At 38.8% G+C, this 21146-nt stretch overlaps 1 protein-coding gene across 1 annotated transcript in view; it reads left to right on the forward strand.

The window, feature by feature from the left end:
• Positions 1–21146, forward strand: part of adamts7 (a disintegrin-like and metallopeptidase (reprolysin type) with thrombospondin type 1 motif, 7) — a 59961-nt gene that overhangs the window by 34630 nt on the left and 4185 nt on the right. The window contains exons 10-23 of the mRNA XM_010783238.1: positions 36–128; positions 583–728; positions 1545–1714; positions 1828–1961; positions 2932–3052; positions 3593–3837; positions 4442–4583; positions 6217–6343; positions 7626–7839; positions 8531–10375; positions 10822–10974; positions 11780–11953; positions 12718–12864; positions 14123–14285. Of these exons, the coding sequence (XP_010781540.1) occupies positions 36–128; positions 583–728; positions 1545–1714; positions 1828–1961; positions 2932–3052; positions 3593–3837; positions 4442–4583; positions 6217–6343; positions 7626–7839; positions 8531–10375; positions 10822–10974; positions 11780–11953; positions 12718–12864; positions 14123–14285 (3874 nt within the window). The remainder of the gene's footprint in view (positions 1–35; positions 129–582; positions 729–1544; positions 1715–1827; positions 1962–2931; positions 3053–3592; positions 3838–4441; positions 4584–6216; positions 6344–7625; positions 7840–8530; positions 10376–10821; positions 10975–11779; positions 11954–12717; positions 12865–14122; positions 14286–21146) is intronic.

A 21146-nucleotide genomic window follows, 5' to 3' on the forward strand; every position in this document is an offset into this window, starting at 1 on the left:
TGTGGTAACAAGATGGTCTCTCTGTGCTTTTCCAGAATGTATGCAGCACTCTGTGGTGCACTGTCGGAACCACGTGCCACTCGAAGCTGGACGGGGCTGTGGATGGGACCAGTTGTGGCAAGGAAAAGGTCAGTCCTCCATTATATGAGCATGAAGGGAGTGAGACATGGGGAGTGTGTGGGAATGATTTCAGCGTTCAGCCTCCTAATGGAAGGGCTTTAATCACGGGAGTCTTTTCTATTTGCCGCCTTGCCATGGAGACTGATAACTAAAAATGTTATTGCAAAAGACTGCATCTTTTTTATTTTTGAGCATATGACTATGCATAAAGATGCAGCAAGTTGTCAGAATTAAATGAATGCTGTAACTCCCCAACCTAACATGACACGCATTGAGCAAATAAGGTCGCTGTTGTTTCCTGTAGAAAACTGTTCGGCAGAAGTTATACATGCTGAATATTCAAACATTAAATTCAATGTGTCTCAGTTATATAAGACAACACTACAACCAATGTCCTCTTAGCCAGGAATAAGGGGGTTCACAGTCTGTGTTCCTGTAATAAATGATGTTGTTTTTTCATAGTGGTGTTTCAGTGGAGAGTGTGTGAGAGTTGGACATGAGCCGGAGAGTGTTAGCGGTGGCTGGGCCTCGTGGAGCGAGTGGTCGGGCTGTTCGAGGACGTGTGGGGCTGGGGTCCAGAGCGCCCAGAGAGACTGTGATAACCCCATGTAAGTGACACTTTTCTGTCCTAAATACTTATATATTTGTTCTTGTTTAAATATTGATATGGCCAAGTTGTGGACGGAGGTATGATGTTAGTGGGTCGTCTGTCCCATTTTTGTGAACAAAATATCTCAAATTGGGCTTAACATTTGTACTTGGACTTTGGAGTCAACTAATTAGATGGTTATGTTCAATGGTCAAGGTCAATGTGACCTCAAAATACACATCTTTGTCAATAACTCAAGAATTCCTATGTTGATTTTGACAATTTCTCACAGATGTCTGATGAAATTATGCAGTGATGACATTTTGAATCTAGATGAATGTAAACTGCAACATGACTAGCTGGTGCATGAATAACACTGCAAGGCATTAATTGTTTATTTACAATTCAAATATTATTATTGTGCGTTATCTCAGAAGAATAGAAGAAAATAGAAGAATATCCTTTAACATCTAAAAAACCTACCATAATGCCATGGGTAAAAGGCTTTTAAACCGTACTTCAAAGACCCATTTTCAGACTAAAGTATAGTTCCCTATTTGTGGACATGGAGAGATGAGGTTATTTTGGGCAATAAATGGACAGAAAATGTTTGGCATTTGAATGATGAAAGGAGGAAACAGCAAAAGCTATTATGTTATCTAAAGAATAGAGCTCAGACATTGAGAATGATGTTGTAGGAAAATAAATTACAGTGTTTGCCAAAGAAAAATGTTTTATGGACTGGATTGGTTTCTATATTAAAATGCATCTAATGCATCTTTTTTTTTTTTTAACTGTTTCTGTTCTGATTTTATGTGACCTCTTTGACTAACAGTCCTAAGTATAGAGGGAACTATTGTCTGGGAGAGAGACGGAGGTTCAAGATCTGCAGCCCCACACCGTGTCCTCATGCCCTGCCCACCTTCAGAGACCTCCAGTGCAGTCACTACAACACATTGCCATACAAGGGCAAGTTCTACAAGTGGGAAGCAGTCATCAACAGAGGTGGGCAAAATAAACTCCATTCGGCTGTGACGGAAAGTAGTTAAGAAAGTTCAAAGATTTGGTTGTGATTGCACAACATCCATCACAACTTTTTCTCTCCTTGACTCTTTCAGCCAGCCCTTGTGAGCTGCACTGTCATCCACTGAGAGAGCACTTTTCTGACAAGATGCAGGACGCCGTCGCTGATGGGACTCCGTGCTACCAAGGAAACAAAAGCAGAGATGTGTGCGTCAATGGCATCTGTAAGGTATCGAGACTCTTTTCCACATACTCTCAAACAAATAAATATGTTTCCTCGTCTCCTCCTCAGTTTTTGTTCTCGATTTTAAAGCGTCACTGAGTATTCCATCTTGCATTTCTGTCTCTTTGCAATGCATAGCTGATTCAACAGCCTAGTGACTGACGCTAGCTCACTTTGTTTTCTCAGCAGGCAAGTGTTGTACATTTGACATTCTGCATGAAAATGGGTTAGTTGATAGAAAGATACATACAGTGGCTGTTATCTCTCTACTCTTGCCTATCGGCCTTGGCCAAAATGCCAGTCACTGATACAGACATTGTTTGGATACTGAGTGGACAGCAATCACAGACTTGGTGGCTCTGATCTCATGACATTTTGTGACATTTCTGTCAGGAAGCCACGTGTGTTCCGCCTTACCTGGAAACCAATTTTTGTTTTTAAAGGGTCACTGAAAAAATGAAGAGCAAAGCTCCATTTCTCCTTTGATCATCCATAAAAATAATTAATAAGACTTAATTACTTAAAGTCTCAATGTATCTATTCTATTTTAAGAGTGTAGCGTGTTCCCACCCTACAGTTTGATTGATGCTCCTCTGAGTCTGACATTTTGTTTTCATATTGTGCCATTTTACTGCACCATGTGGCAGCAGCAGCTCAGTTATGGGCTGTGACATTAATAAATAAAGCAGCACAGAACAATATTAAGGATTACTGGGATTTTCAGAACATGAGGTAAGGTGATGAAAGGTTGTCTTCCGTCCTGTTTCTACGGCTTTTACAAAGTGATGTACACATGAACAGATCTTATCAAGTATTTATGTGGATGAAAGATTGCAAAATCTGCCTTTGATCTAAAGAAATATTCAGCGCCCAAATTGCAGCATAATGCCTTATGTTGCCTTTGTAGTTTAAACACTGCGAGGTTCATTCTAGATAATGATTTGTTGAGTGTATTTTTGCTGCTTGTGTGTCGCAGAATTTAGGCTGTGACTATGTGATTGACTCCAGAGCTGTAGAGGATCGCTGCGGGGTGTGTCATGGCAACGGCTCCACCTGTGCCACTGTGAAGAGAACATTTGAGGAAACAGAAGGACTCGGTATGTTAATTAGTTATTTTGGTTGAGCTATACTTGTGAAAGATATGCTGACATGGAAGAACATTTAAAGGTCACCTATTACGCAAAATCCACTTTTTCATGTCTTTTATACATAAACATTGGTCCCCTTCTGAAAGTTTCAGGAACAAAGACCCCCTCTCTTTTTGTCTTGATCCATTTATATAAAAACCTGTCTGAAAATTAGCCGATTTTCGCCACTTTATGATGTCATAACGACTTTTTTGGCTTGTGTAACCATTAGCCAATCACCAACCAAGGTAACCCCGCCCACCTTATCACCTGAATCTCTTCCTAGGGGTTTGGTATTTCGAGCCAAACACTTCAGAGACATGTTTTGTATATATCTGAGACCTATAATATATTGATGAAAAACTGTATAATAGGGGACCTTTAAAACAAAACATCACTCCCTTTTCTTTTTGCTAAGAGACATTTGTCTCCTCTGTCTTCTCTGCTATTTGTTAGGATACCTTGTTTCCTATCAAAAAGTATCCTTACTGAAAGTGTAACATCCTTTAGGCTATGTAGACATTGGACTGATACCAGAGGGAGCTTGGGATATCCGCATTGAGGAGATGGCTGAAGCTGGGAACTTCTTGGCACTACGAAGCGACTCCCCCAACAAGTATTTTCTGAATGGCGGTTGGACGATCCAGTGGAATGGAGAGTACAAAGCAGCCGGGACAGTTTTCACCTACGAGAGGACGGGACAACTGGAGAACCTGACGTCCCCCGGGCCCACCATGGAACCACTGTGGATTCAGGTAGGAAAGGAATCAATCAAGATGCAGCATAGCAATATGAAAGCACATGAGGTGACACCACAGACCAGACTAGTGAAAACAAGTACTGAAGTAACGTTAACTAACATGAAAGCTCAAACTGATATGTTGTGAGATAAAATGTAATTTTTTCACTAGAAAATTACATTAATGAAGAAAGGAAACTGTGTTGCTAATCATACAGTATATGTTCAGTGTTTCAGAAACATTGCAAGAACTTTTCTAGAAATAAAATAACTGCTTCATAAGATGTTTACTTTGCTTTAGTTTTTTGCTCCTTCTCTCGAGGAGGTGTTTGCAGTCCAACATTGAAAACTTGTCAAACAGAAGCCTTATGACTACAGTATACTCATTTTGAGTGTAATAAAAAATGCGTTTCACAGTACTTGATTAAATGAATCCGTCCTTTTTCAAGCCTTTATTCAGGGTTCTTTGTACATGTATGTGATGGAAACACAAACAGGAAACGTACAAAGGAGATGTTTTGTTCATAAAAACATCCATGGAATGTTTCGTCATGTTTCTATTTGTGGTTCAGTATTACTTTTTTGTATTTGATTTATTTGATCATTGTTGTGTGTTGCAGCTTCTCTTTCAGGAGACGAACCCCGGGGTGCGGTACGAGTACACAATCAGTCGCAATATATCTGAGGGCAATGACATCCCTGAATCCGTTTTCTACTGGAAATATGGGTCATGGACTGAATGCAGTGTTACCTGTGGAGCAGGTAAAAGCTATTAAACAACACTGATATGTTGGTAGATGAAGGAATTGAAAGAGATGCCTGCGAGTCTGGTACATCTTTTCCTTGTAGGTTTGAATGCATGTCCCATAATCCACAGAAACACACTTAAAGAACAGTCCTAAAAATGTGTACAGTATGTGTCTCGAGTTGATATTTGGCAACACATGGGAGCCCTTTTATTATGGCAATTTGAAAATAACCATTTGTGCCAACATGATAAATGTCTATTTACTTTGCCCTTTAACATTTCATTTGTATTCATGATATGATATGTGCCTTGTGTTGCTGGCTAGCTATGGACTGGACACTGTTATCCTTGTGTATGTCTTTCTAACATGTTTATTATATTTATGCACATATATTGCACTTGTGGTATAACATCTCTGCTATGAATAATGTATTTTAGATTGAATTGACTGTCAGGAAGTGCAGCTCAGATATCTGAGGGAAGGTCGTCAAAATGTTTTAATTGATTGATTCAATTATGCCGTTTTACATTTTCCCAATAGGCAGGTCAAACCCTTGACCTGCCCATTGTAGCTCAGTAGATAATACCCGGCAGAATTATATGCAACAACCTTGCCTCTAGGGTTTATTGAGAAAAAATAAATACAAAGAAGAAATCAAATTCAGCTTACCCTGAAAAAAAGTTGGTGATTTTTTTACCTTGCCTTTTTGTGAACAGCTTTTATAACAAGTTTAGAAAAAGTTGGTGTCTACTTGAACTTAAACAGCTTTATATGGAAGTCCAAAATGTGCTTCTTTGTCATTCATTAAGGTAAAGTTTCACGGACAAATCTGATCTGAAATTCATCCCCTGCTCCTCGCCTCTCTTTTTCCAACCTTTACCAATTAGCCTTTTTTCTCGCTTTGTTGATGATATTCCTATTTCTCAGTCTTTTATCAGTCATTGTAAGTAAACAGTAGTGTATTTTTCTCTTAAAAGAATATTAATTAAATATTTGACTCATTATTTTAAGTCAGCACATTAAAAGACCGTACTTGTCCTGTTTCAGTGTGACAGGAACAGGATTTTACCCACTTTCAAAATACATTTGACCAAAAATATCTACAACAGTGTCGTTAAAGCCCCTGATGAATTTTTGACAAAAGCTCAACAAGGCTTTTCCGGCATTTTTCCTGCCTTTTTCTTTTTTTTTTTCTACTTCAAGCTCAACAGAGGCTGCCCAGAGATCAGAGGTGTCACCCTCTCTGACAGGGTGGAAATAGAATAATCATTTTGGAGAGAGGTATCACAGCTAGAGGAGATACATCTGTCACAGCTTTATGAGACAAGTCCTTTCATGCATTGATTTGTGTAATGCTGTCTCAACACTTAATAGGCCACTTACCTACATGGTGGGCATAACCGGCAGCGTTGCTTTTAGTGCTGGTTGTGTGGTTATGAGTTCCAAAAGTTGGTCTTGGTTTTGCACAATAAATATTCATTGTTCTGTATTCAGTTATGTCTATATGCTAACTTTTTTAATCATGTAGCGTACCAGGTCAGACACAAGGCTATTGTTATTGTGACCAAAATGAAGCTGGGAGCCTTTCTTGTGTTTTTGTGTGTGCTGAGTTACAAACGCTCTCTCTCCTCTCACTTGTTGTCCAGGTGTCCAGAGGCTGATCGTTCACTGTGTGGAAAAGACAACCGGGATAGTGGAGGAGCATTTCTGTGACCCTTTAACCCGGCCTGACAATAACCAAACCAGCTGCGACAAGGATCCATGTCCAGCCATGTGAGTTTACCCTCCAGACAACTCTGACAAAATTACAAATGCAGTATTCATAGACACCCCCTTAACCTTTAAAGGCTTTGTGGTGTTCATATTACAAAATAATCCATACATCAAAAGCCATATTTACTGCTTGAGTCACATGTTTTAAGCTGAAAACATTATAAATTATGATTTAATACTTGTTACAGGGTAATGGAAAATAAACGTTATCTCTTTATAATTGATACCTTGTTAAAAAAAAGGAATAAGATTTCTTGCTAAAGCAGTTATATTAAGGGAGATTTCATATTTTGCTTTCAACTTCAAATAGCATCTAGATTGCTCCAAATGTCAGATACTTCTATGGCCAGGTGGCGTTCTCCTACTCAAACACTATCTTTATGTAGCTAACAGTTATCAAAATGTAAAAGTTTAGTCTTTTAAAGTCGATCTACATCTTTTTATACTTAAAGAGGCAAATGAAGTAGAACAGGTTATGGTCATTAAGAGATGAAGAGAGGGATGACATGAGAGGTGAAAGAGCTGGTTGAACACATCTGGCAGGCTGTTCGCTGTGAATTACCACTCTTCAGTGTTCCACCTACGCACTTTATTTGTATCCGCAGCCTGTTTAGTTGAAGTAGAATCAGTATTGGAAAAGCTCAATTTACTCTCAATAGGACTTGTGTCCAAATGCATCAGCAACCACCGCAAAAACACACAGATCTTAAACTACTGTACACCCTTTTTGTGGATTTTTTTAATATTTGTGTGGATGAAAGTTATTTTCATGATTTTGTCCATCAACATTATTTCATATCATTGACGAATGAAATTGTTTAACATTTGTTTTATCTTTATGTGCATAGCTTCTGAAATAGGTTGTGGACAAGTGCGATAAATAAACAATATATAAATTATTTTATTTTCATCATTGGTTGGGATTTGACATCATGGCCCAGAATTCAGGTTGACCTGCTAGAAAATCATTGCATGGGTTATTATTTCATAATTGTTTGTGTTGTGTAGTGGCTAATGAACAATTTAACCAAATGTGAACTCTCACAACTAAAATAAAACAAACACTTAAGACATGTCTATTGACCAGCATGTGTTCAGGGTGATAACATGTGTTATAACATGTGTTATCACCCTGAACACATGTTCATTGTGTGCTTGGTGTAAAATACAATTGAAAACTCACTGAATCTTTGGTGACTCATCCCATTTGCAAATCCGTCAAACATTTTAATTTGCCTTTTTAAATGGAAAATAAATGTGCTTCCTGTGTGTCTGTGTGTAGATGGTGGGTCGGTGAGTGGAAGAAATGCTCAGCCAGCTGTGGGAGCTCTGGCCTGAGTAAAAGGACGGTGCTCTGCATTCAGGCAGTAAGTGCTGAGGAGCAGAAAGCACTTCAGCCCAGTGAATGTGAACACACACCCACACCGGAGTCACTCTCCTCCTGCAACACACACATCCCCTGCCCTGCAGACTGGGCCTCCAGCAGCTGGACGAAGGTGAGTCTGGGTTGGGATATGAGGTTTTGGTTTGTCTGCAATTGTGTTTGAACAGGGAATGAAAATACAAATTAGAAATTCCCACAGCTTGGGAAAAGGTCTTTCTGTGAAGGATGATGTTAAACTATGTAGTAATCATAGAGAAAGCCTTTCAAGCTCTTATCTTCTAGTTCTTTTTAAATCATTTTTCATTTTGTCGGCATGTGTGACCAGACATTCAAACATCTTAAGCTCTTTCAAAATACAAAAGCAAAAGAGGAGAGTGGCATACGCAGACAGCCACATACTGATTACTCAGAGGCAGCATATTGAATTACTTCAGATCTTAAGGTCCATGACCAGGGCAGCAACTACACAGAGGTCATGTTCTTTGAAAATTTTCTTACCCTTCTTTCACACATAATCACACATAATTTGAAGCCTCAACGAAGGGGTGTTAATGTTTTCCTACAATTCTGGTTGTATGACAGTTGTGAAGTACAGGTTAGTCCATAATCCAGGGTTACTAAAATGATAATTTGTTTCCCTAAAGCTGCAAGGATTTTGATTGACAAGTACAAGACACTGAAGCTCCAGGAAGGAAATGTAGCTTGTTTCTTTGCTATGACTACAATAGTTGCACTTAATGTAAAAGACTACATCTTTAAGAAAGTGTGACTTGGTGATCTGATGTGTCTTTTCTTCCATGCAGTGTTCGTTGACCTGTGGAAGTGGAGTACGCCGTCGTAATTTAACCTGCTCTAGAAACACCGGCATTGATTGTGACCCTCAGAAGAAGCCCCTCGCTGTCACTTCCTGCTACATCCAGGACTGTGCAGTGGCGGTGGATAACTTTGGAGGGGTCGACTTGTCTGGAAGTGGCTGGTCGAGCAAAGAAGTGCTTAATGAAATTAACTCTATCCCTGAAGTCAAACCTCCCCCCAAACACAGCACCACCAGAGCCCAGCCAAGAAGTAACAGCAATAATCTTAACAACATTGTTGAGGGAGACTTCCACTACCACAATAACATTGAAAATATCAATCATTCTCCAGAAAACACTGTTCAAGTGGATGATTTTTACTATGACTATAATTTTATCAACTTCCATGAAGACTTATCGGATGACTTTGAGGGTGATGTAAAAGATTCAGGGGACAGAGTTGGTCCTCCAGAGGGGGCCAAGCCAACCAGCAGCATACAAGAAAACAATTACATTGAAACTACAAAAGCTCCTTCAGCCATTTCTACAATCTCAAAGGCCACTGCCAACACTTTGAGAACTGAAGAGCCACAGAACATAAGTCAGGACGAAACGAAGGTCAATGGAAATTCATCAACAAAGGAGTCCGTGCAAACAAATTCTGAACATTTGGACGACTTCCTATCCGAGGATTACCTTCTGCCTGTATCTACCACTCGCTCGCCGCCATTGTCTACAACCGAGCATTCAAAAACACTTAAAGAGACACATGATGAGGATGTGAGGTGGCCTGAAAAAATAAGCTCAATTCCTGATCTGGTTTTCACTACCGAGGAGCCCACACAGGATGCCAAGTGGGAGCAATATGTGGAGGAGTCGGAAAAAAACGATGACATTTTCAATGAGGAGGAAAATCAAACTCAGGATGTCACAGGGACTGCAAAGTATGCTGACCACGCTCTCGGCCATAAAACCACTATCAAGACTGATTTGAAAACAGTAGGGGCTCAGGGGACGGAGGAAGATGAAGAATATAATTACAGCTACGAGGACAAAAGCACGCTAAGTCCAGATATCAATGCGGGAGAGGAAGATGTAGACAGTCCATATTTTTCAGTCTCTCCTACACAAGAATCAATAAATCAAGTTAAGACTGTAGTGCATCTGGACGAAAGTGCTTCAGAAATACCTCAAACAACCAGCCAAACATTGCAAACTGCCTTCACATTGGAGGATTTGGACTTGGATCAGACTTATTTTAATACGTTGTATGCCACTAGCGAGGGTAATTTATGGGAGGCACACCTTGACCTCAGTACAACCTCACTTCCTGCCTCGGAGACATCCACTCCTCTTCCCATTCCCTTTCTGCAAGCCTCAGGTAACAGAGAGGCCTCTGATGACTACACGTCGTTAACTGCAACAGAAATTGTATCTCCTACAAACCTGGAGGGAGCCACTCCGCCTTCTCCAGATGATTTCTTGCCAGCTACAGTTAAACAAATACAGACAAAGCCCACCTTCACAGAGAGAACTGGAGCAGATTCCACATCCCGAACTCCTACGTTTGATTCAGCTGATTTTGATTACAATGAAATAATCGTCCCCCCGATGATTGGGAGCAGCAGTGACAATGATCAGGACTCTTCATACCAGCTGACAACAGCCACAGAAACCCCTCCTCAACATAACACAATGCCAGTGCAGCACATGGAAACACCTACACCTGCTCTGCCCATTTTGCCAAACCATCCACCTATTGTGTGGCCGCTTCCAGAGCCAACATCTGCTCCAACTTCAGCCTCCACACAAGTGACAACAGCTGCCTACTGGGTCACCGGCAACTGGAGTGCTGTGAGTCTGCGTCAACATGTTCTGGTGTTGTACTTAAACTGTGGGATGAAGCACAGCTGTGTCTCATCATTTCTGTCTGCATCTGCTTTTATCATGCAGACACAGCGTTTAGTTTTGGTCCCTGTACACATTTGAATTCTTTGGAGACCCCATTTTGCCTTAAGTTTATGCAGCTGATGTCAATTTATATAATAAATATATGGCACTTTTGATAAAAAATGGCCTCTGTTTAAAACTCCCAACTGTTTCAAACAGAAGTACATTTTAAGATTGTGCTTTTATTTGCATATTCCTTAGATGTTTTCAGCCGGATTTACAAATGTAAAGTTTCACATGACATTGTTACAGTATCAGTGAGGTTTGTTGTGCTTGAGCTTTTCTCACGTCTAATCCTGAAATTACTACGTGTAATTAGTGTTCTCATGTGTTACTACATTTGTGGGCAGTGCTCCACCAGCTGTGGTCTGGGGGCCATCTGGAGGACTTTGGCCTGCAGCACTGGCTCCGGCTCTGGCTGCGATTCCGCCAAGAGGCCAGCGCCAGCCCAGAGGTGCTACCTGCGCCCCTGCTCCACATGGAAATTAGAAGAATGGAGTGAGGTTAGACTACTTGTGGATCTTGTTTATACATATTTTTACCCTGTTCTTTTTATCTATTTTGTTTATATGCACAGCAAGAGGTATTTATTAAGTGCTGTCTGTAGGGATAGCAATGTTGGTCGCTCTAACTCTTCAGGTCCAGGCTAAAATATCTCAAAGACTATCAAAGGGATTCCCCAAAAATTTGGCAAACACATTCATGATTCACAGGGAATAAAGGTTATCTAGCGTCACCAGATTCACATTTGTAGTTTCAATTGAATTGACTCCAATTGAACCACTGGATGTATTGGCATAACATTTTGAACAAAAATTCATGTCTACTTTGAGATAAAGTAGATTGTAATAACTTAAATGATATTTTAGCTTTCTCTCCAGTGTCATAACCAGATCAACTTTACTTTATATTGTATTTTGGACTGTAGACTCTTGCTAAATATTCTAATAATCACTGATGATGACTGATGATCCCAAAATACGAGAAAGATAAACTATCTTGAACAAATGAGGTGTTCAGACCCAGAGAAGGGTTTACCTAAAAAAGGTTTTCTTGATAGGATATTCTTGTTATAAATGTTTAATGTTTTTCGTCATTCATGTCAAAGGTTATCTTGTGTAGTATGTCAAAGGACACCGAGACTGCAGTTTTTTTCTTGAATGCAACTATCGATCACTTTAGCCAATCTTTTTGTATGAGTGATGAAACCCGTTAGAACCAGTTTCCTTAGACCCACTACCACTGAATACTTACAAGCTCCAGCTGTTCGTGATATTAGAATAACAATCAGTCCATGTCTTCCCTCAGTGTTCCAAGAATTGTAAAGGAGGCATTAAATCACGAGAGGTCCAGTGTTTTGACCTGCGGGATCAAAGACCTCTCCGACCTTTCCACTGCCGGGCCATGTCCTCCAGGCCACAAACGAAAACGACCTGTAACCCTCAGCCGTGTCTCGACTGGTACACCTCGTCCTGGGGCCAGGTGAGTAATCCTGAGAAAATAATGAGAGGAAAATGGCATTTTGTGCATTCTGGTGTCTGCTAGACGTGACTTAATCTTCTCAGGCATTTCCCCTGTATTTGCAATTGAAGGTTGAGGCAAGAGTGTCAAAATACTTCAAGATTGCATCAAAAGATACCATGCTCCTAAAGGATTACACATACTGTCTACATCTTTTAAAGCATTTCTTCCTACCCTCCTGGTAGCTGTTTGCCTTCTATTAATTTCAGAGCAGAATGAAGTCCATTTGCAAAGACTTGGTTGAAGGTTGTTTGAAATGGGTAATCATTGACTGATAGCATTAAGTACTATTTACCTATGTTGCTGTACATTTATTGTATATGTGCTCTTCTGAGTTCATTCATTCAAGGCAGGTAGTGTAGCTGTCCTTAGAAGTGAAACAAGAAATGAAGGCTTTTGTAGCTTATCACAAGTATTTGAACTCACCAAAAAGTTGGCTTTGAACCTTGCAATAATTATGTAACAATAAAGACAGAAACACAAAGATGAAACATTTCCCCTTTTTGAAGCAAAAGGGTAACTTACTCTAAATGCCTCCGATAGTGGATAAATTGTATGTGAAATTGGCCTTAAATGACATTTTGGGTGGCATTAGAGAAAGTCTTAAAGTCCTAAATCTAACTTGCCTTTAGTTTAACCCTGAACAAGAATCAAGTCTGTGTGAAATTAGATTACCAAAATCAAATGTCTTTTACTGAAGTTCAGGAACTGTGTGTGTGTTTCAGTGCTCTGAGGTGTGTGGCGGAGGTGAGCAGCAGCGTATGGTCACCTGTCCAGAAGAGGATCAATGTGATGTGGCCCTCCAGCCCAGCAACATCCAATCATGTAGCAGTCAGCCGTGTGCTCAGTGGCTTACTGGATCATGGGGACAGGTACACGCACGCACACATGCACATGCAAACCAACAAATGGAGAATAACTCAGAATGATGATTTATAGACCAATTTCAAGACGAAATTGAACATGTAAAAATCTATGAATTATTCTGTTATCATGTTCACCTCACTATTATTTTTCTAAACCTTGTATCCCGTTCATGGTCACTGGATAATTCATACAGTGTTTTAATGTAAATAATGTAATATAACCAGATATCAAACCCTGTTATTGGCTTAGAGATCTAACTTTTGTGTGAAGAAGTAGGTTTGGTTATGGAGGAATTCTAACACATTTGAAGATAGTCTTGGACCTCTGAGGCCTCACTACTATGCTTGGTTGGGAGGATAAGAAGAAAGAAAAGATAAAAAGAGTGGTCAAAGGATTAAGGAGTGGCAACATGTAAAAGGGATAAGTATTTAATAAATCTATAATAGCCATAGAAATGATGTGGTGTGAACTGACAATAAAAAACAATAAAGAAAACTGTGAAGCAACAGAAAAAACATGAATTATTAAAAACCCTTTCATTATTTGCCTTTTGGGTCAAGAGTTTCTTCTCAAAGCCTACGCATCCTGTAGTATTCCTGCCTCTGTCACATGGAGTTAGAGACAGCAGCATTTAAAAAATGTACAGATAATGGTATATTACCTCACTGTGGGAAGCATTTCTATCTCTGAAACCCACATTAATACTTATGATCCGTGTGGTATATGCACAGTCAAACATCAGCAGGCAGTCGGCTTATAATAGCCTGACCCACACTGGGGATTGTGACAATTACACCGATATCAGTTCCTCCCTGTCTCTCTTATGACTCCAGTCCACAAAGGGTCTTTCTATGTAATCGTTTAAAATCCTGAACAATATGAGCAGTGACGACAAAACTACCTTTCTAGAGCCTGAAAGTCTTAAAACTTAACACAGCCAATGAAAATCCAAATAATCAGTTATATAACAATTATCATTGAACACGTACAAACAAAAAAATATAAGATATCCACTATTTCCACATTTAACTGAAACCTAAAGTCTCTAATTCAGTTAATAAAAAAGCCTTGTTGTTAACCTCCATGAAGTACTGCAACTCCTTAGAGCACCCCATCATGTTCACTGATACAGATAAAAGTCAACAAAACCAATGTTTCTAGAATCTATAACTATGAATATTTTATGTGAAATCACAAAATGTTCTGCAGAAAGAAGCAATGTCCAGTAAAACATCTGAAAATGAGTGTAAACTTTCTCTGCAGTGTTCGGCTTCTTGCGGTGGCGGAGTGCAGCGCCGACTCATCAAATGTATGAACACAAAGACAGAGACAGACGAAGAAGTGGATCAAGCCCAATGTGATCCTGAGCTGTGCCCGGAGAGCATCCAGAAGTGTAACCTACAGGAGTGTGAGAGCGCCCCCTCTGGTGAGTGAATCTCCATGTGTGCTGACATTAAAGGGGACTTATCCACAGTCAGTGTTTTACCTACGGCAGATCAGCGGTTTAAAAGCTTCAGTTTGGAGTAACAGACAGTACTACCAGCATCGAAGATAGATAAGTAACTTCGAGCTGTGGCAGCAGCAACACATATTTTAGCCATTTGTAAAACTCATAACTGTATGATAAATTGAGAACGTTTGTACTGCTTTTCCTTGCCTTGAGACAGTTATCTCATGAGATGAGAAACTGAAGCTGCTATATACTCTTTCCAAACAGTGAAATATATTCTAAATACTATATATACCGTAGTACACTTAAACTGGTATAGATTTTTTTTAAATGTCTAAAGCAGGGTTGTCCAACTCAATTTCATCACAGGCCACATTAACATTGTGGTTGCACTCAAAGGGCCGGTTGTAACTTTAAGACTATATAGAAATACATATAGAAATATTTAATATGTATAAAATAATAACTTCATAATTAACTACGTCTGAAAGCGGAAGTCTAGGGCAAATAATTGCAAGTCTCTTCAGTGAGAATGTCACAAAATGATTTAAAAAGAAAAGCCAAATTATGGAACAAAAAGTCACAAAAAAAAGAAAAACATTTTGACATTTGGGAAAAAAAGTCAAATTTTAAAAAGTCAAATTCGAGATGCATTGTGGGACATGTAGTTTGTGGGCAACGTGCTTCTGTAAATCGGCATACAGTAATAAACATATTATATTCTTTGCAAGCTCTTGTGGGGCCACAGAAAATGAAGTCACGGGCCGGATTTGGCCTCCGGGCCTTGAGTTTGACACCCCTGGTCTAAAGGTTGATGCAACCGTCCACAGCAGTAAATTGTCGACTCTTTGTCTTTTCTGGTGATTGTTGAATGGAGATGACACAGTTTTGTGTCTTACCTCTTTTGTATGGGTGTGTTTTAACTGAAGATCACTTTTAGGTGGTTTGTTTTTAGGACGAAGGGTTCTGCCCAAAACGTCTCTGCTTTCGAATGGACTTTATTGTAGCCGGTGATGTGCAGATCCTTCCTTTCATTGTTTATTATTACTAAACCACAGGAAATTGTCTTGGATCCGTGTTTGGATTTTGTTACTTTCTCCTGTCAGATCCATCAAATCCACTGACTGCGATATGAGTAAAAAAACTGAAAAGGTTGATCCACATGTCAAGTGATTGCTACAGGGCAGTCATTACAGGGTATCTGAACATGCAATTAATTTACACAAGTGGAATAGTTTGACCCTGCTGTAATAAGCTTGGGAACATTTCAACCTGATTCGGGCAGTGGTCAGGTTGGTAATGTCAGTGTTGATAGGACTTCTTGTTCACGTCAATGCGGATATTGAGTGAACTGTCAAACTAAGGAAACTCACAGTCCAAGACCTTCTACATAAATTAAGTATGTGATGTTGGAGAACGCCAACAAAATGGACATAATGTGGATTCAACCATTCACAATGTTGAATCCACATTAGAGCCTCAGTTTCTGACTGTTTTGTATTACACATTTATATTTAGGGGTAGTGGAAAGAATAAAGAAAATCTCTTGATCTAGATAAATAGATAAAGACGATGCCCCTAGTATTACGTACTTTGAAGATATTTATTTCAGGGGTAATAAGAGATACAAATTCCTAATGACATAATATTTTTTGATCATATGAAGTATGCACTTTGCCATACTGTAGATCAATGGCAGCATTGATATCACTGGAAATCCACCAGCTCTTCCCATTATGATGCCACCGCACAATGCCAGTGGAAAGGCTGGCTACAGTAGCATCAAAGATCTTCTTTGTTATCTGGGCAGTGTAAAAAAAGAATTCCAACTTGGAGTAGAAGACATTTGCATTCAAAGCAACTATTCACAACAGGAAAATTATCAGTCTTCTTTTTCCTGACTGGAAATTCCCATCTCTTGCTTTTCTTTATTTTGCCTACAATATATCAAAGTTTATACCTGGCTTAATGTGTCTTTAAGGACGATGACTAGAAAATACTCCCTTGGAGCTTATTTTTTACTTTAGCCCTATTAAATATATGCAATAAAATAAGTGACAATAATCCTAAAGATGAAAACAACTTTTACATTATGTGCCAATAATCTTTTCATTTCTGTATGCCACAGCAGTTCAATGGCATTTAAGTTTTTTATCGACTATGTTATCCACTTGTTATCTTATCCACTGTTTCTCAGAGGGCAGCCTGTTGGGGTCTGACTTTTAAAGGCACAGATGTACAGAAGCATTATGGAAACATTTGAGGCTTATGATAATGTGGCGGCACACAGCTGGCCATGTTAGCGCTGTGTGTGGCCTTCCATCTCAGCTAATAGTTTGCTTCCGTGCTTTGCTCCAACAAGGAAATACAATGGTTACATTCCTTTTTTACTTTTTATTTCTGTACAAAAAGATTTGGCCCATCCCCTTTGGGATTACTAGACCTTACTATTTTATCCCTTCCGGTCTTGCATATGAAATGAATATTTATAAGAAAACTATGCTCTGTGTTAATTTCAAGATTGCAAATTTAGATTTTATTATTTTATTGTTATTTAAATGTAAAATTCATGGGTTTTGGTGTTTTACTCTTGACTGCACTGTGTGGGCGACTTTTATTAAAACAATTATAACTTTTCCTTAAGGGTCAACCTTCCGCTTTGTAACAGTGTCGTGTGTAATGATAATTAAGGATAGAAAACATTAAACTTTACAGGTAGTGTACAAGATGTTTGTTCTAAATGTGACAGCACTTTACAAATATCCTTTTAAAAATGACCATGAAAATCTTATTTTACTTCTGTTGTCTATACTCCTTATAATACTGGAACAGCATTGATAACATTCTGCCAATTACATTTGCTTTAGACATAAAACATGTGAGTTATTGGTGAGTAATAACTTTCAGAAATAGACAATGACAAGCACTTGTGTTAGGTGGAGCGAAGTTTCTCAAAGTCTTTTCATCAATCTACTGTGGCTTTGATCATATTTCACTTTGGACAAAAGCATCTGCCAAATTAATAATTGTGTTCGCCACACATTCCAATGAGTGTCTTTTTTCAAGTGTCAATCCACGTAAGAGCGTATGGGCAGATATTGATTCAGGTCTATTCTAATGCTGCATTGACCGAGGACAATCACGACTGAACGCACACCAGAAACATCTCACGTGCAATTTCAGACGAGACATGATGGAAATATAAACTAATTGAAAAGAAGGTCTTTTATCCATTGTACAAAGTTGGTGCATATGTGTGACCCAACTTTCTCAACTACACTTTTTATTTTCTTCCTAATAATTAGTATTATTTCTAAGGGAAGAAATCAAACTCTATATTAGTTTTAAAGGTATTTCTCTATGGACAATGATCAGGCTTATGAGATCTCACATGGGCAACATTTTCATCCGACATTAATACAAGTCTGGCCATGTGTCAATATGTGCCCCGCTGTGATATACTGTATTAACCAACACATTATACCAGCTGAATTGATGTCCAAGAATAAAATAGTCTTTGTTGTCTCTTCATGCTTGTGTCAGAGCCTGCAAAGGGACTCTCATCAAATGTGGACTGGGAGCTTCACACAGAAGCTGTGTCTTTCATCAGTGCAGCGACACGAGGCAGGTCCGCCTGTGCAGCTGTATGAGTCCAAGATAGATTTCAATTTTTCTGTGCTCGACAATACATCTTGGCGCCAGGTCATTAATATCCCACTAGGAAGTCGAGGAGGATATTGATCGGAGTCCATTCATGGCAGGGACTGGATATAGGCTTTGGGAGCATGGGAACAGAGAAAAATATGAAACATTGTTGAGCAATAAGTGGCATTTTATAATTTAAGATTTTGATTAAGCTGTTTCAGGGATCTCTGTGTCATAAGAACTTTTACAAATTCTACTGAAGGGGAGTCACTGAACTCCCCGGTTCCGACTAAATGAGGTTTGGTTGGGTCAGACAACATGCCGTCTGAAGAAGCTTCAATAAAAGAGGAGAAGCTGCAAATACATATTTTAAATCTTCTGTATGGAGAGTAACTCTTTGATTTTTGAAATTGCATCCAGAAAGTTCTGTGCTGTGCTTTTCCCAGATAACCATACTCAGTAATTGAAGATTTCAGGTAATGATACACCACAAAAGCACCCAACCCGCTGTTAAGATAATATTCAATTATATTAATACGGCAGTTTTTTTTAAACGGCATGTTACTGCCATAATGAGAAAAAATATGAATTATCCTCAGTTTTCAGTTTTTACGTTACCAAATTCAAGATTGTTTGGTCTTATAAAACTATTTTCTCGCTATAATAATATATAATTTTTTTTATACAAAAATTGGGCCTGCATGGAATGGACTGTTCAATTAAATAGAACTTGGCAGTTGTCACACATGAAATGACACCCCATGTCAGGGCTCTAAGGCACCAGGGCCTAAAGTAGTTAAGTAATATTAATTTGATCCTTGAAGAATTACTTAAATAAGATACGACTGACTGGGTACGAGTTAGTTCCTAGTTTAGGCTTGGTCTCAGAAAGGTCTTGACCCCAACCCCACTGAGTTATGTCTTAGACTCATATTGGACCACACCAATTCATATTCTTATTAAAGCACTGCCTTGTGTACATTATAAAGGTTGTCTTTTTTGTCCATCCTCAATGTGTTGCATTATGCATACAGTACATGCAAGATAATCACAAATTCTGTAATTGCAGCAACTTAATGCACAACGTGATACTGTAGCCCATATGTTTCATGTAAATGTGTTTTTTCTTTTGAAAAGGGGATGTTAGAGTAATGAATGGCATCATTATAGCATACAGTAAGTGTTCTAGAATTTATGTTTCCTGAATATGTTTGCAAGGTCAAACAGACTTGCACTCAAGGGAATGGCCTGTGGAAAACAGAAGGAGAACAAATGTCAAGTGAACATATGACCTGCATTCAGCCTGAAGGCTTCTCTGCATGCAAAGATCACCACAGCACTGAGTTAGCGCTGGGAGCTAAGGAGCTGTATTATATAGTTTTGTGTGTGAGACGGAAACAAATAAAATAGTTGAATAATTAATCATGGGCTTATGGCTCGATTGGTTACAAAATACATTTTGAATTTCAATCTGTGTGTGTAATATTTCTGAGCATTTAACTATTAGCAATAGGGTATTTATGTATTTTTGGAGGAGTTTAGATGCGTAAATAACATCAAAATCTTAAATCAAGTAGTTCATATTCTTGAAAGGTACATTAACGGTTATCTTTTCATGAATGTAGACAGAAAATATAAAACCTCTCAGGCCACATCAACTTAAACAAAGCAACAATAAAACTTGTGCAGCACTATGGAAACATTTATCAGCCAGTTACATCTTACACAACAAAGAACTTGGGCGGACATTGTTATTATACATTTAAAGATATACCTATTCAATGCCTGCATCTTCTTCACACCACAAGATACAACATTGGTGGGGAAGTATTAATTGTTTATAGAAAAACAGCATAATTGTAGCAGAAATCATAAACATGTAAGAACTTGCCAATAATGTGTTGGAAATAGAATGCTGAAATGAATGAAGTATTGTTCAGTAAGGTTCATGTCATAAAAGTGAGTTTTGGTGGACTCACTCTATTTTTCATCTGCAGATTACCAGCCCACATGCTCCTGCAGGGCCACATATTTTCATGTAATGGTACACCACTCACCCATAGAGGATTCTGGAGGTGAGAGCAAGAGGCTAAGCTCTTATCCATCAGCTGTCCAGTGAACTGAACCAAAACACACAGTGATAGAGCAGCAACATAACCACATCCCTCACTGGACATTATATCCAAGCCTGATACTTTAAAACGGCCATAAAAATATAAATGATGACCCAGATCTGCAGCTCCCTCTCAGCTTTATGGAGCTTTATAGCTAGTTTCAGATCCTTATTCATCTGTCAGGCAATGTTACTGTTTTGGTATACTATCAGTGCTCTCAAAGTCACGATAGCAACTGCTTTCAGAGGAAAAAAGTTCTAAAAATGAACTGTATGATACATGCTCAGCACCAGACAGCAGACAGAGACGGTTTGTGACTAGCTGGTGAACATAGTGGAACATTTAGCAGCTGATAGGATATTTTCTCAAAGGAAGGTTAAAAGAGCTTTAATAGAAATGAAAGTAAATATAACTTGCAGTAACTCTAAATGAATGATAAGGTTGCTCCACAACTGCAGGTGTAACTGTTGGCCAACTAAGTTGACTTTATCAACTTACAAGGTAATAATAATTCAATGTTGCATTCGCACGTTTTTTCACTGCCCCCAAGTGGCCAAACAATCAGTTATCGCACATTTAACAATTAAACATTTAAAACACAAATATTACAAGAAGGGTTCCTGATTTACAGTTTAGCTGCTATACTGTTATTGTATTTTAAAACTAACACTTTAACTTCTGTTATCTTTTGTAACTAAAATTTAAAATGAAGACATAGTGGTCATCATGCTTGATTTATGTACACTGATAATATAGGGATGTTCTTTTTGCTCATGCAATGCTCAAGTTGTTTATGTCTATTCCAAAAAGCAAAGCACTGTCAGCCATATAAGAGCACTTCTTGTATAGTTAATGTGTTTCCTGGCCCACTCTTGTTATATTATTAACCCTCTCTGATACTTAGACCATTAGATGTTTCTTTATGAGAGCAAAGCCACATCAACAGATGATGCTGATGCATACAGTATGGTCAAAAGGCTCTTAGTGAACAGGTCTTCATTGTTAGTAATACTAAGGGTTTGTCTTTACAATAATTGATTGAAAGCAGATTAATGTGAAAGTTCCAGTGACCACTTTC

The sequence above is a fragment of the Notothenia coriiceps genome, unplaced genomic scaffold (genome assembly GCF_000735185.1).
Source record: "Notothenia coriiceps isolate Sejong01 unplaced genomic scaffold, NC01 NC01_scaffold00024882, whole genome shotgun sequence".
Taxonomy (NCBI): Eukaryota; Metazoa; Chordata; class Actinopteri; order Perciformes; family Nototheniidae; genus Notothenia; species Notothenia coriiceps.